Source organism: Pongo pygmaeus, chromosome 12 (assembly GCF_028885625.2).
Source record: "Pongo pygmaeus isolate AG05252 chromosome 12, NHGRI_mPonPyg2-v2.0_pri, whole genome shotgun sequence".
Lineage (NCBI taxonomy): Eukaryota > Metazoa > Chordata > Mammalia > Primates > Hominidae > Pongo > Pongo pygmaeus.
In genome coordinates this window covers 45116902-45130062 of record NC_072385.2, presented here as the reverse complement: position 1 = coordinate 45130062, position 13161 = coordinate 45116902, and the positions used below count along the sequence as shown (strand labels likewise).

The window sequence follows — 13161 nt, the reverse complement described above, 5'->3', positions numbered from 1 at the left end:
GCTATTTTTTTTTAAAAAAAATTTGTAACATATTTTGCCCACCCAGCCTGGTCTCGAACTCCTGGCGTCCAGTGATCCTTCTGCATCAGCCTCCCAAAGTACTGGGATTACAGACTTGAGCCACCATGTCAGGCCTGGAATTTGTTTCGTTTTTCTGATCATTTTTTAATTTTCTTCTTAGTTACTTGGGTGAACTTACTGATAGTACCTGACTTATGATGCTTGGAGTTATAACTTTTTGACTTTCAGATGGTATGAATGTGATATGCATTCAAGTAGAAATAGAAATTCTAGTATTTATACAACTATTCTATTTTCTCTTTCAATATAGTATTCAATAAATTACATGAGGTATTCAACACTTTATTGGAAGATAAGCTTTGTGTAAGATAATGTTGCCCAGGTGTAAGCTAATGTAAGTGTTTTCAGCACATTTAGGATAGGACAGGCTGAGCTATAATGTTAAGTGGATTAGATGTATTAAATGCATGTTCATTGCATGATATTGAAAAATCTATCTCACATGGTGTTTGACCACTGATATCTCTGCTTCCTTTTATTCTTAATATTAATATTTAGTTTGAATTTATAGTAACTGCACATGTATCTGCATAGCAAAGTGGTCACCAGTGATTTGAGATGTTTTGCTCAAATATCTGGAGGTTATAAATCTATCTTCTGTCAACGCATCTGTGTGTAGTTTAAAAAGCAAACTGCATGCAAAATGCAGCTAGTTCTTACCTCCCTCTGGTTTTACTTTGCACCGGAAACTCCTGGTTCCCATCACTCATATCTATAGCTTCTAGGTCACTAGGAATGTGTGCAGAGATTATTTCAGCAATATGGGTCTATCTTATCCAGGAATCTGCTATTTACTATCAGCAGATGTACTACTTGCCTCAAACAGGGCATCATCTTGGACTTGTAAAGCTGTGGGATTTTTCTGTTCATTTCCTACGGAGTTCTGCATATTTAGCTGGAAACACTGAAGAATTTTTTTTTCCACTCCTTGGCTTTACTCAAGTCCACCCCCTTTGGCAGCAAGCTGCCAGTTTTATTTGCTATGCTCATATTGGTAAAACTCCAGTTCTGTAATTCATGCTGATTGAGCTGGGGGTAGATGGGTGCTGTCACAGGCAAAAGGCTACAGACCTTTTCTGTCCTTACTCAAAGCACTGGTGCTTTTTTTTTCTATAAAGAATATGCAACCTTAATTATTTTATGCTTTGCCAATTTTCAGAGTGCTGAAATAGTTTTGATATTTCAGCTTTATATTTAAATGTGTGTTTGTTGTTTATTTTTGCACAGAAGATTTATTAAACTCTTTGTGATGCCATAAAGAGAGATGCCTTCTAAAATGCATTTAGTTGAACATAATAGCCACACTGAAATGGTATGATGCAATGGACTAACATAAGTAATTTTGGATTTGACATCTTGAACTCCAAAATGGCCAAATAGAGCAGAGATGCTAAAACTGAGTGGCCACCACACTAGCTGTCTGTAAAGGAAGCAGCTGGTATAATAATCTAGTAAACACTGATGGTCTTGTTGAGGTTTTTGTTTCATGTTGAATCACTGTGGGAGTCTGGTTATTATACTGCTGACAGTAGTAAACTGCAAAATCTTCAGGCTCTAGGCTGCTGATGGTGAGAGTGAAGTCTGTCCCAGACCCACTGCCACTGAACCTGGCTGGGATGCCAGTGGCCCTGTTGGATGCATCATAGATGAGGAGCCTGGGCGACTGCCCAGGTTTCTGCTGGTACCAGGCTAAGTAGTTGCTAACACTCTGACTGGCCCTGCAGGAGATGGTGGCTCTTTCCCCTGGAGACAAAGACAGGGTGGCTGGAGATTGCGTCAACACAATTTCTCCGGTGGTATCTGAAATTGGAAATAAAACAGAAATGCACTCATGTAATCAAGATCAAACCAACTGTCTTTGAGTAGAGCCAAAATTGTTGATCTACTTTGAATTTTAATTATATTTCTTGATGAGCAGAGGTGGCAGGAGTTTTCACTAATGTGCAAAACCACCTCATATTCCCCTCACCTGGGAGCCAGAGTAGCAGGAGGAAGAGAAGCTGTGCTGGGGCTTCCATGGTTCCCTCTGGGTCGTAACTGAGCAGTTCCTCCCTAGAGCTCTGACCCAGGCATTGATATGGGCTCTGGAAGGTAGGGCAGCTGGGAGGGACATGCAAAGCAGCTGGGTGGGAGCTGAGCTTCCAGCTGCAGAGACCACCTGCTTCTTCCTCTCTGCACTGAGCATCCTGTGCCGCCCTCGTTGTCAGGTCAGAAAAGTCTGTTGGCTCAGCCTGAGTGTAGAACTCCTCACTTGTGATTACAGAATTTCACTCCTGTGTCTTTCTTCTCCTCAATCACCTAAATCCACCCAGATGATGTTTGGCACAAGCCTGTGTTGTTCTTTTTAAGAACAACTTAAAAAGCTGTGTTTTCATTTCTCTCTTCCTGTCCTCAATATGCCCGGCCATCTCCCTGAGTGCATTATTGGATCAATGAAAAGGAAGAGTCTGTTAGAACATAATCTTCCAGATACACCTTTCATTTGCTTGTTAGTAATGTTTTCTGAGGGTCCTGAAGCTTTCCATTAACCCAGACACATACCCTCTTTGAGTTAAAAAAGTTAAAAACTTCTGTTTACAGTCACATGTCCTGGCCGGCCCTGACATAGATGCTCCATGGCTTGCCAATGGCTTGGAATTGATCAAGTAGCTTAACTTCCGTGTGTCTCAGTTTCCATGGCTGTGTAACTGTGATAATAGTGGTACCTGCCTTACAGTGCTGTAGACAGTTTAAATAAAATAAGATAAAACATTTATAATAGTATTCAGGACATTATGTATGCGGCAATTATTTTTGTTTTTATTGATTAAATATTCAGCACTACAGTCATCATCATTATCATAAATATACTTACTTAGCACAGAAAAGAGTCTTCAATCTAATCCAAGACTGTTTTATCAACAGTCAAATTAAATTCTAGGGCTTTTTCTTCAGGAACTGTACACAACTTTTAAAATCCTAATGATTTGGTCTTAATCTGTGCTAAAGTACTCAGACCTTCAATCATTCCCGCCCATCCCTAACGCATTACTTCTCATCATCCATTATCAAAATGTTACCCGATGAAAGTTTCCCATGTCCTGTTGCTGTCCTTCTTTCTTACATAATCTTTATTCTACCTTGTTATCTTTTGTCTTATTCTTGCCCCAGGACTGACAATAAGGAAAAGCTACCATCATTACTTGTGGACTTGCTCCAGTATAATTTTGTCAGGCTTGTTATCTTGGAAATGAGGACTCTGTCTTGCAAAGAAACATATTCATTGGGTCAATGTGTTATGAAATAAAGGATTTTATCTACTTATCATCCAATAATTAATTTAGACTGACTTGAACAGATTTTTTTTAATGACAAAAAGGAGAAGATGGTATAAGAGGAAAATACAATACAATATCAAACACTAGCTATTATGACTCTTGCTTCATGGATTTTTACATATATATTAGACATATGATGGATATATGTGTGCAATGATGATCCAAAAACTGAGTGCTAACTGGCATAAGGAATGCCTGCATTACACTGAGTCTTGTCTACTTTTCCAATTATGAACAGAAAGCTACAGTACTATTTGTATGAGTATCAAACCTTCTAGCTGCCTGAGATAGAAGTAGAGCAGATTTACTGAGATAAAAGCCTTGGAAGTAGTAAAGGTTTGTCCTGTGATGTTATGGCTGTTGCTGTGGTTGCTGTTGTTAGGAAATACAGTGGCAGTGAAAGCAAGTAGAAGTTTGACAAACTCTGCTCTTCCTCATACTCACAACCCCCTCTAGAGATGGACAGATGCTGGTACAGGAACCTCTGATACCTCTAAGGAAGCCTTTTTTGCTTTTTCCAGAATCTTTCCTGACAAGTATTGTATGAGTCACAGATTAGGTGGAAGTGGGTGTAGAAGAAAGGACTAGAGCGAGGGAAGAAGTTTTCAGTCCCAGGTAGTTGTTGTTGCCACAGGGAAATTGAATTTTTCAAAGATTTGTGACACACTTCTATCGTGTTGGGGAGAGAGGCATCAAACCAGGCTCACTCCTGAGAGAATCATTACATTATTTTAGAGAGAAGGAATTGTAAATTTCTTGTCAAATAGATGTTTAAAATTAAAAGCTATCGAGACCATCCCGGCTAACACGGTGAAACCCTGTCTGTACTAAAAATACAAAAAATTAGCTGGGCATGCTGGCGGATGCCTGTAGTCCCAGCTACTTGGGAGGCTTAGACAGGAGAATGGCATGAACCCGGGAGGTGGAGCTTGCACTGAGCGAGATCGCGCCACTGCACTCCAGCCTGGGCCACAGAGCGAGACTCTGTCTCAAAAAAAAAAAAAAAAAAAAAATTCAAAGCTATTGATTTTTTTGTTGTTGTTGTTGAGATGGAGTCTTGCTCTGTCACCCAGGCTGGAGAGCAGTTGCATGATCTTGGCTCACTCCGTTTCCCAGGTTCAAGCGATTCTCCTGCCTCAGCCTCCCAAGTATCTGGGATTAGAGGTGTGTGCCATCACACCCGGCTAAATTTTGTATTTTTAGTAGAGACGGAGTTTTGCCGTGTTGGTCAGGCTGGTCTCGAACTCCTGACCTCTGGTGATCTGCCCGCCTCGATCTCCCTAAGTTCTGGGATTACAAACATGAGCCACTGTGCCTGGCCCTACTGATGTATTAATATTATTCATCTTGAATACAGCAAGTGGTAAGGTGCAAATCCACAATTTAAACTTGAGATTTCTACTCCTATGTGAATTATACCATTGAGGAACAGAAAAATTCTGTATTGCTTGGGAGATGATGTTTGACAGTGATCAGCTTGTGAAGCAGAGGATTATGTCACAATACATTCCACAGTATTACATATAAAAATGGTGAATGGCCTTAAACCCAGAAGAATCTGCATTTCTCATGAGCCATACTACCACCAAGAAAGAATTGAATTGAAACTTGTGACTACTTGATGAAGGGTTTATAGGAAGAGGGAAAGAAAAAGGACACAAAGCACAATATTGTAAATGGAAAGGAGAAAGTCATTACACAGCCTATTAGAGTAAAAAAATAAAGAGAGGCTAAATGAGTAACTTTTTGGCAACTAACTTGACAAAAATGGTGCAATCTTCACCTCGTGGGTTCAAGCGATTCTTGTGACTCAGCCTCCCAAGTAGCTGGGATTACAGGTGTGCACCACCACTTATGGCCCTTTTTTTTTGCATTTTTAGTAGAGACATGGTTTCACCATGTTGGCCAGGCTGGTCTTGGACTCCTGACCCCAAATGATCTGCCCACCTCAGCCTCCCAAAGTGCTGGGATTACAGGTGTGAGCCACTGTGCCAGGCCTTAAAGCAGTACTTTCATTTAGTAAAGTGTAGAAGAAAAAACATAAATAAAGAGACAACAAAAAAACAAAATGCCATTACGGAAAAATGATAACTTTAGGGCAGAAAACAAGAAAAGGCAAACCAAGATTCTCATAAGGTAAGTCTCCAATCCACAATCCTAGGAGGAATGTCAATGCTGAAAACCCTGGAGCATCCAGGGAGTGGCCAAAAATACCTAATGCTGAAAACCCAGAGTACCCGAGTATCAGCCTATCAGTGTCCCCACACCAAATGCCAGAAAACCCTGGAGTATCCAGGGGCTGACCAATGCAGAAAATCCTGGAGCCTCAGTTGGGTGGCCAACAGTGAGCCCCAAAGGCCTGGTTGGGGCCACAGAACAATGTGACTCTGGCTTCTTATGGCCAACAGAACAAGAGAATTCTTACATCCAAGTGTCCTGCCTTAAACAATTGCACAAACATAATCAGCAGCGAACCAAAGCCAAAACTGCAAAGCAAACACATATATCAGGGCAGAAAATAAGATAAAATGGCTGATGGATAAATAAAATGGCATTAGAGGAGAAATGACTAAGAGAAAGAGCAAGGAGGATGTAGTCAGGTGTGCTATGGAGGACTTCAAATGGACTATCTAGCCAAAGCTCTTATGCCCTGGATCATCTGATATAGGGCAGGTGGGCACACACTTACAGGTGTGCAGGAGCCAAAATGGTGCCAAGCAGTCTCTAACGTGTGGCCTGTGTGAAAATCTCTCCAGGCTCCCCAGCTTGGGTGGATTGCGCTCCCGCGGGGGAACTAGAGCACAGAGCGGCTGGCCTGCATGAAGCAGTGGCTCTGTGGCCACTTGCGCATCCCCAGGGCTCCACCGCCTGTCAGGAAAGATGATGGCTCTTAAAACAGCCTTCGGCTAGTGTTAACAGCTCTGCAATGTTAGCAACTCTGTAGCTTTGATCGCTGTAGCACTGATCACCGTCTGGCCCTCTCTCACTGATCGCTGTCTTGCCACTTCTCCAATAGCTGTCCTGCTCATTGCTAACCGCTATGTCCATCTTCTCACAAAATCCCATCTCTTGCTGTCTCTTGTTGTCTTGCTTCTCTGCTGTTTCTGCTGTCTCAATGCCACATCAAACGCTGCCTCTCACCATCTCTAGAGTTGACTGGCTGTCTCAATCTTGATGCAAGGCAAGTTCTTGGCTTTGCTCAGGAAAGAACGTTAGAGTAAGCCGGTGATTGAATAAAACAGCTTTATTGAGGCAGCAGCAGTGTTACAGCTCTGTGACTACTCCGGTGGAGCAGGCATAATTCATAGGCAGAGGGCTAAGACTAACAGCCAGGGGCAGTTTTACAGTCACATTTATACGCACTTTTAATCATGTGATAATTAAGGGGTGGGTTATCCAGAAATTGTGCAAAAATGGGTTGTGTTGCCCCAACTTCTGGGTGTTGCCATGGCAGGGCAGCAATTTCCAGGTTTTGCCATGGCAAGGTGCTGTGACTTCTGGATGTTGCTATGGCAATGGTAAACTGTCATGGCACTGGTGGGTATGTCTTACGGAGATGTGTTTTCAGAATCCTATTCCTGTTTTGGCCAGCCTCGCATCTGGTCCAGAGTGAAATCCTGCCTACCTCTTACCTCAAAAGTAACAAGAAATCTGTAAGAACAAGTTACCCAGAAAAAAAAAACTCCAAATTTTATTTGGTGGTTAGTGACATGGTACTTATCAAAATTACACAAACTTTCAAGGGAATAAAAAAATACTCTCAATTATTATAGGAGGTCATAATGTCCTCCAGTCCAAAAATTAATAAGGACATAACAAAAAAAGGATATTAAAGGCTAGGATCTCTTATGAACATAGACACAAAAATCATAAGAAAAAAATTAAAATGGAATCCATCTGTGTATCTACACATTTAGTGAACACACATTGTAAAAAGTGTTACAGTTTTTATGATAAGAAGTCTTGATAGGTAATTTTAATTTCTGAAAAGTTTATATGAACTATAAGTTATGTTGGATCTCTTTCCCTAACTTAAAAAATATTTCTTTGCATTTAAATATTTCCCAATTTTTAATAACTTTTTATTACTTAGACTTTTAGTTGATATAAATAAGAAATGTGTATTAAAAGCCTACCATTTTGATTTAACCTATGAAATACATTTAAATTCTTGGAAAAATCAAAAAACACCTAGAAAAGTGAGCTCTTGCCAGAAGATACACAGTTCTTTAGTGTCAGGCTGAGATTATCTCCCAGAAATAAATTTTGGCTCATGTAGCTTCAAGGACACTGCAAGAATAAAAGATGTGAAGCAATGTTACTTAATTGGATTTGCAATTACTAACTATTCACTGTTAACCAATTTTATTGAAAAAAATGTTTCCAATCAAATACACTGATTTTAAATATACTGTTGAACAAGTACATTCTTGTAAACACCTCCAAAATCAATACACAGAATACTTCTATAACTCCAAAAAGTTTCGTCCTGCTCTTCAGGAATCAACTTGCTTTCCACCTCACAGAACAGACCATCCTTGGTCAGCTTATTGTTAGTATAGATTTCACTTTCTTTTTAAGAATTTCACGTAAATAGAATATAGCAGGTGTTCTTTTGTGGCTGGTGACTTTCATGAAGCATAATTGTTTCCTAGGCTCATTCATGTCGCCCTGTGTCCTCATGATGTGTTACTCTTCACTTTTGAGTACTATTTAACTGTGTAGTTATTTCAAATGTATCCCATCACCTGCTGTTGGACATGTGGGTTGTTTCCACTTTGGGCTATTATGGATAAGGCTACCATGAATGTTATTATATAAGGCTTTGCATAAATATTTCTTTATTGCTTTTGGGCAAATACCTAGGAGTGCAGTTGCTGGTCTTACAGTAAGTGTTTAATACTCTGCCAAACTGTTTTCCAAAGTAGTTGTACCATTTTACATCTCAGCCCAGAATTCACGAGCGTTCTCAATGTTTCAGCTACTTGTTTTTAAGACTTTTTGTTAATCTTCACTCAACAGTGACCAGAATGGCTAATGATCATTAAGTCATGTATTCCTTACAATTTTCTTGACTTTTGTGGGTGCTTGACTTGTATTAGGATATTGAAAACAGGATCAATATTGTCTAAACCCCCTTTCAAACACTTTCCCTAAGTCATGATATTTAGCACGATAACAGGAGATCTAAAGGGACTGTTGGTAGTAGTAACAGGCATTATTCAATATTTATTATCAGACTCCTTAAGACAATACATTTTGAGTGAAATAGCATTCAACTAGACTTGGGACAAAAAGCTTCTAATCTCAGCTTTAGCATTAAATATTAGGAAACCCCTGAGAAAACAATCCAGGAAGAGAAATCAGAGGGTGTTTGCTAGTGGAGAAGTGCTGCAACACCTAAACCCTATTAATGACAGATCTTTGCAGTGATTTCCACTCATAAAGTTGGGTTGACTCCTTGCCTTGTTCTCCTATGTGTCCGTGTGACTTCATGCTGAAGGGATGTGACATCAAACAGGGAGAAGTGCACTTGGGTACAGAAACATGGCTGAGGAGATTGGCTTTGGAGGTGGCTGCAATGAAATATACGTTTTGAAGAAGTCCCCTATGAAATGTCTTATATACTGTTTCTTCTGGCCAGGTGCTCGGGTTCACACCTGTAATCTCAGCACTTTGAGTGACCAAGGAGAAAGCATCACGTAAGGCCAAGAATTTGATGGAAGCCTCGGCAACATATGGAGACCCCATGTTTACAACACACACACACACACACACAAACACACACACACACACAAAATTTGTGAACAATGTCATCACAAAGTGATTATTTATGAACATTTGCTCAGAAAATTAGAAAATAAAGCAATGTCTTCTGAGCTAACAATACTATAATAAAGATGTTAGTTATTTAACTATAGTTAACACAGAGAATATAAAATTGTCTATTTTAACCATACTTAAGAATACAGAGAAGTGGCATTAAGTATATTCACATGTTCTGCCATTATTACTGACACAATCTGTAGAAATATATAAAAATTAATATGTATACCCCTTAAACAATACTCCACCCATTTTCTCTATCCCTACCCCCAGCAACCTCCATTGCAGCTCTGTCTCTATGTCAATGACATCTTTGAAGCAGCTTCGCTGTGCACTGGTTACCAACATACTTGAGCGTGGGGAACAGAACATCCCCCATAGCAAGTTACATGAAGTGGCTTTATTATTACAGATAAGCAGCAAGGGAACACAAAAGTCTTGGACTCATTATGGGCCGATCCCCCAAGGCACAGGAAAGCTATGTGGAGCTGATGGAGTCGACTATGTGTACCCCACATGCACCACAGTGCAGGAACCCACGAAAGTAGCCACTCTGGGTTTTATATCCTGGGGTAACAAGACACACAGGGCTAAAGTGCTAATGGACATTCTATTCTATGGGAAACTGGTATAGAGCACAGGTAGGTTGTTCTGCTCAGTTCCTGTCTATCTCAGGATGTTACAATTCCAGCACATTCAACAATTATACTTGAGAACTCTTAAAATAAGCAAGAAAGTGGAGAGAACTAAGTCAGTCCAGGGTAATTGGAGAACTGTCTTGCAGTTACCCTACTACCTAGACATCCCCCTTAGCAAAGCTAGCATATTTCATATGATCACCAACTTCCCCTGAACTGGAGGCAGAAGTTTATCTTCTCAGATTGATGAAGCACCTTGACTTACACAATCTCAATGCAGATTATTAAGCCATAGTGAGAGTATATTTCACTGGGCCGCGAAAAGCTAGTGCCACTGGTAGGAAGATAAAACTCCCCAAAGCAGTCACTAAGATGATAAGAAGTGAAAGGAGGATATTTCAGATGTCCCATTCTCTGCAGCCAGTGAGCCTGCTTTATGATCACCCCTTCTTGGTTTCCACGAGAATGTGCCCATTGTCATGTTGATTGTGCAGTGAGGCTGTTTCTTGGTCAGAGTGAAGTCTCATGGAATATCCAAAAACATGACATAAATTCCTCTCAAGCGTGGCCTTGGTAGCCCCAGCATCTAATAGAGTGACATATATTTAGCCGTCCAGGAAGCAAGCTATTGCCATAGTCCTTTTCTCCACACAGGAGATCCTTTAATAGTTCAGTCACTCAGTTGCTATTTTCCTCACCAGATGGCTGGGTTGTTGGCAATGGCCCATGATTTAGTCGAAATGGAGCAAAATATAGTGTTAGCGGCAGCCTGCATGGCTACTATCATTGCATGTAGTTTGTCTCATTGGGCAGAATGGCCATGTTCAGTGTCAGTCAAAAGATGCCATCCCCTGGCTGGATGGTGGCCGCACCCAGTGGACCCACTGGCATGTGTTTTGTGCAATCATCAGGGCCCCGTGCCATACTGACATAGGCATGTCTCTGAATCTTTGGCCATATGTTACCAAAGGAAAAACTAAGTTGTCCCCTATAGACATTTGTTCCCTTCTAGCAAGCTTGCCATTTGTTCATGGGGCACATGGGTCCTGTGGGATCCTGGTTAGGGATGATTCTGACTGTATCATTTCCATTTAATGATTTGGATCTGTTGGGCCTGTCCAGTTTTATTGATTGTGTTTGTAGGTACCAAAGTGAGAATGGCTAGTTAAGGTAGCAGCATCCTGCCTGGTGCTCTAGCTCTGAGATACTCAGCACCTATCAGTTTCCTACAGTAAGCGAGGAGCTGCCATTCAAAAGAGGCACAACTGGTGGCTGCTTCAGGAGACTTTTGTGTCCAAAATCTGAGTCTGGTGCACCCAGTGACACTAGAATCACCTGACACCAGCTGTTAGTCTGAGCCCTGATGTGTGATACAATGTGAGGGGTTCAGGATGGGTCATACTTCTTGGCAAATTAGGTGTTCAGAAGAGCCAATAGCACTCTAAGTCTCCACTGGGGGAAACTCACATTATTGAGGCCCCACAGGGACCTCCATAACATTGGTTCATGAGACTCCCTGGGAAAGCTGGGAGAGGTGACTGACTGAAGTCCATGTGTTGAATCATCCTCATTATTAAAAGCCCCTGCTCATTAATGGCATTTCAATTAATATTCACTTGGAAAGCATTTTTGTTTTTTGGATTATGGCTCATTTTTAAAACATCTAGTCATAACTCCTCCAGAATGACTTTGTCTGTAATCATCCTGTTGTGTTTCTTTTAAGTCCTGATGATCTGTCAAAACCAACAGCCAATATTATTAAAATGTTGTTCTCTTTGCAATGTGATCATCAGACGTAGGCCTTTCAGTTTACCCACTGTTATGATTTTTACATTTCCAGGGCTTCTGTGACAATGGCACTGATGTGACTCCATCCAGCCTCCACTGTTGTGAGAGCTCTATTAGGCATATCATCATTGTGGGCATGAACATAATGGAGACTTTCATAGGATGCAATGGTTAATATTCAACCTTAGTCAAAATTTCTTCTAGTCATACCCTTGGAGCTCTACTGGGTTGGAAAATATTTTCAGGTAAGGACAATCATTTGGTAGAGTTTTAAAAATAAAGGCTACAAATAAATTTTCTGCAGCAAGAGTATGAACTATGTGTGGTCCAGAATACAATTTTTTATGGAATGTAACAAAAATTATTTAAATGTATTCAATTTAGATAATAATTTTACAAATAGACATATATTGCATATATCATAGAATAAACACACTTAAGTATGAGTACTATATATACTTGTAGCCAACATTTTATCAAATAAAAATATATTCCCTTGTATGTATCTTATATACATGTATGCACATTTTTCCATAAATATGGTAAATTTTAATTTTTTATTTAAATATTAGTTTTACTTTTCTCGTTAATTTTCTCTTAATAAGTTTATAATTTGATTACTAAATATTTACATTTATGCCACCAATTTAAGAAAAAATACATGTGTTACATGTAGGTAGAGGTGTAAATACTGTATCAGGAAACTTTTATGCATTAATGATTGGTAACTGGTTAAATATACAACTCAGTGACAGACAACAGTAAACATTTGTTTTCATGTTCATGGGTGCTCATGTTCCCAATAATCTGGCTGATCAAGGAGGGGTCAGGTGAGTGGTTTCTCTGCATGGCACTTAACTCGTCTTCAGCCTATACATATCAATTGTCTGAGGATAAGGCTGAACAGCAGTGACTACACATGACTCAAGATTCTTGTGGCAGGTCACAAGAGTGAACAACATCCCAAACAAAACTGCACAATTGAGTTTAAGTCCAATAATTTCTAACATAGCTTCACACATTTCAAATATATTGCTTTATTTCAGTGAGTTCAAATTTTTAAGAAAATGTTTACTGTATTTAATTATAGAGGTGTTTGATCATTCCACGTATAAATAATTATGTTTTCAACCTTTACAATGTTGAAAATATTTGCACATGTAAATTTGCATTAATAAGAAAATAAAGCTGGATGTGTTTTCAACATGTGGCTTTAAATACAATTTATTTAAGTGGCCTCATGGGGAAAAATCATTTTAACTTACATAAATATCCCTTTTTGTCTCTCTTGTTTCTTATAGAGTTGCCCAATAAGAAGTCCTCCCATGAGATTTGGAAGTCAGAAAAAGATGACTCAATATTCTCCATTGGTACCTAAGACAGACACAGGGACAGAGGTGAGGACTGGAGAAACACCTGGAAAGATGCTGTAGGAAGCTGAGAGCATCAGCACCCCCACCCCTGAGCTACCAGACAGGACTGAGGACCACATGGTTAGATAGCCTGTACTG

The 13161-nt window shown here is 40.0% G+C and overlaps 1 protein-coding gene and 1 gene segment (V, D, J or C); both read right to left on the bottom strand.

Annotated features, from left to right (window-relative positions):
* LOC129026546 (immunoglobulin kappa light chain) overlaps window positions 1-13161 on the bottom strand; it is a 412603-nt gene that overhangs the window by 333058 nt on the left and 66384 nt on the right. The window lies entirely within an intron of this gene.
* LOC134737563 (immunoglobulin kappa variable 3-11-like) lies at window positions 1405-2694 on the bottom strand. The segment is given in 2 exon segments: window positions 1405-1881; window positions 2051-2694. Coding segments are annotated over 2 exon segments (459 nt in total).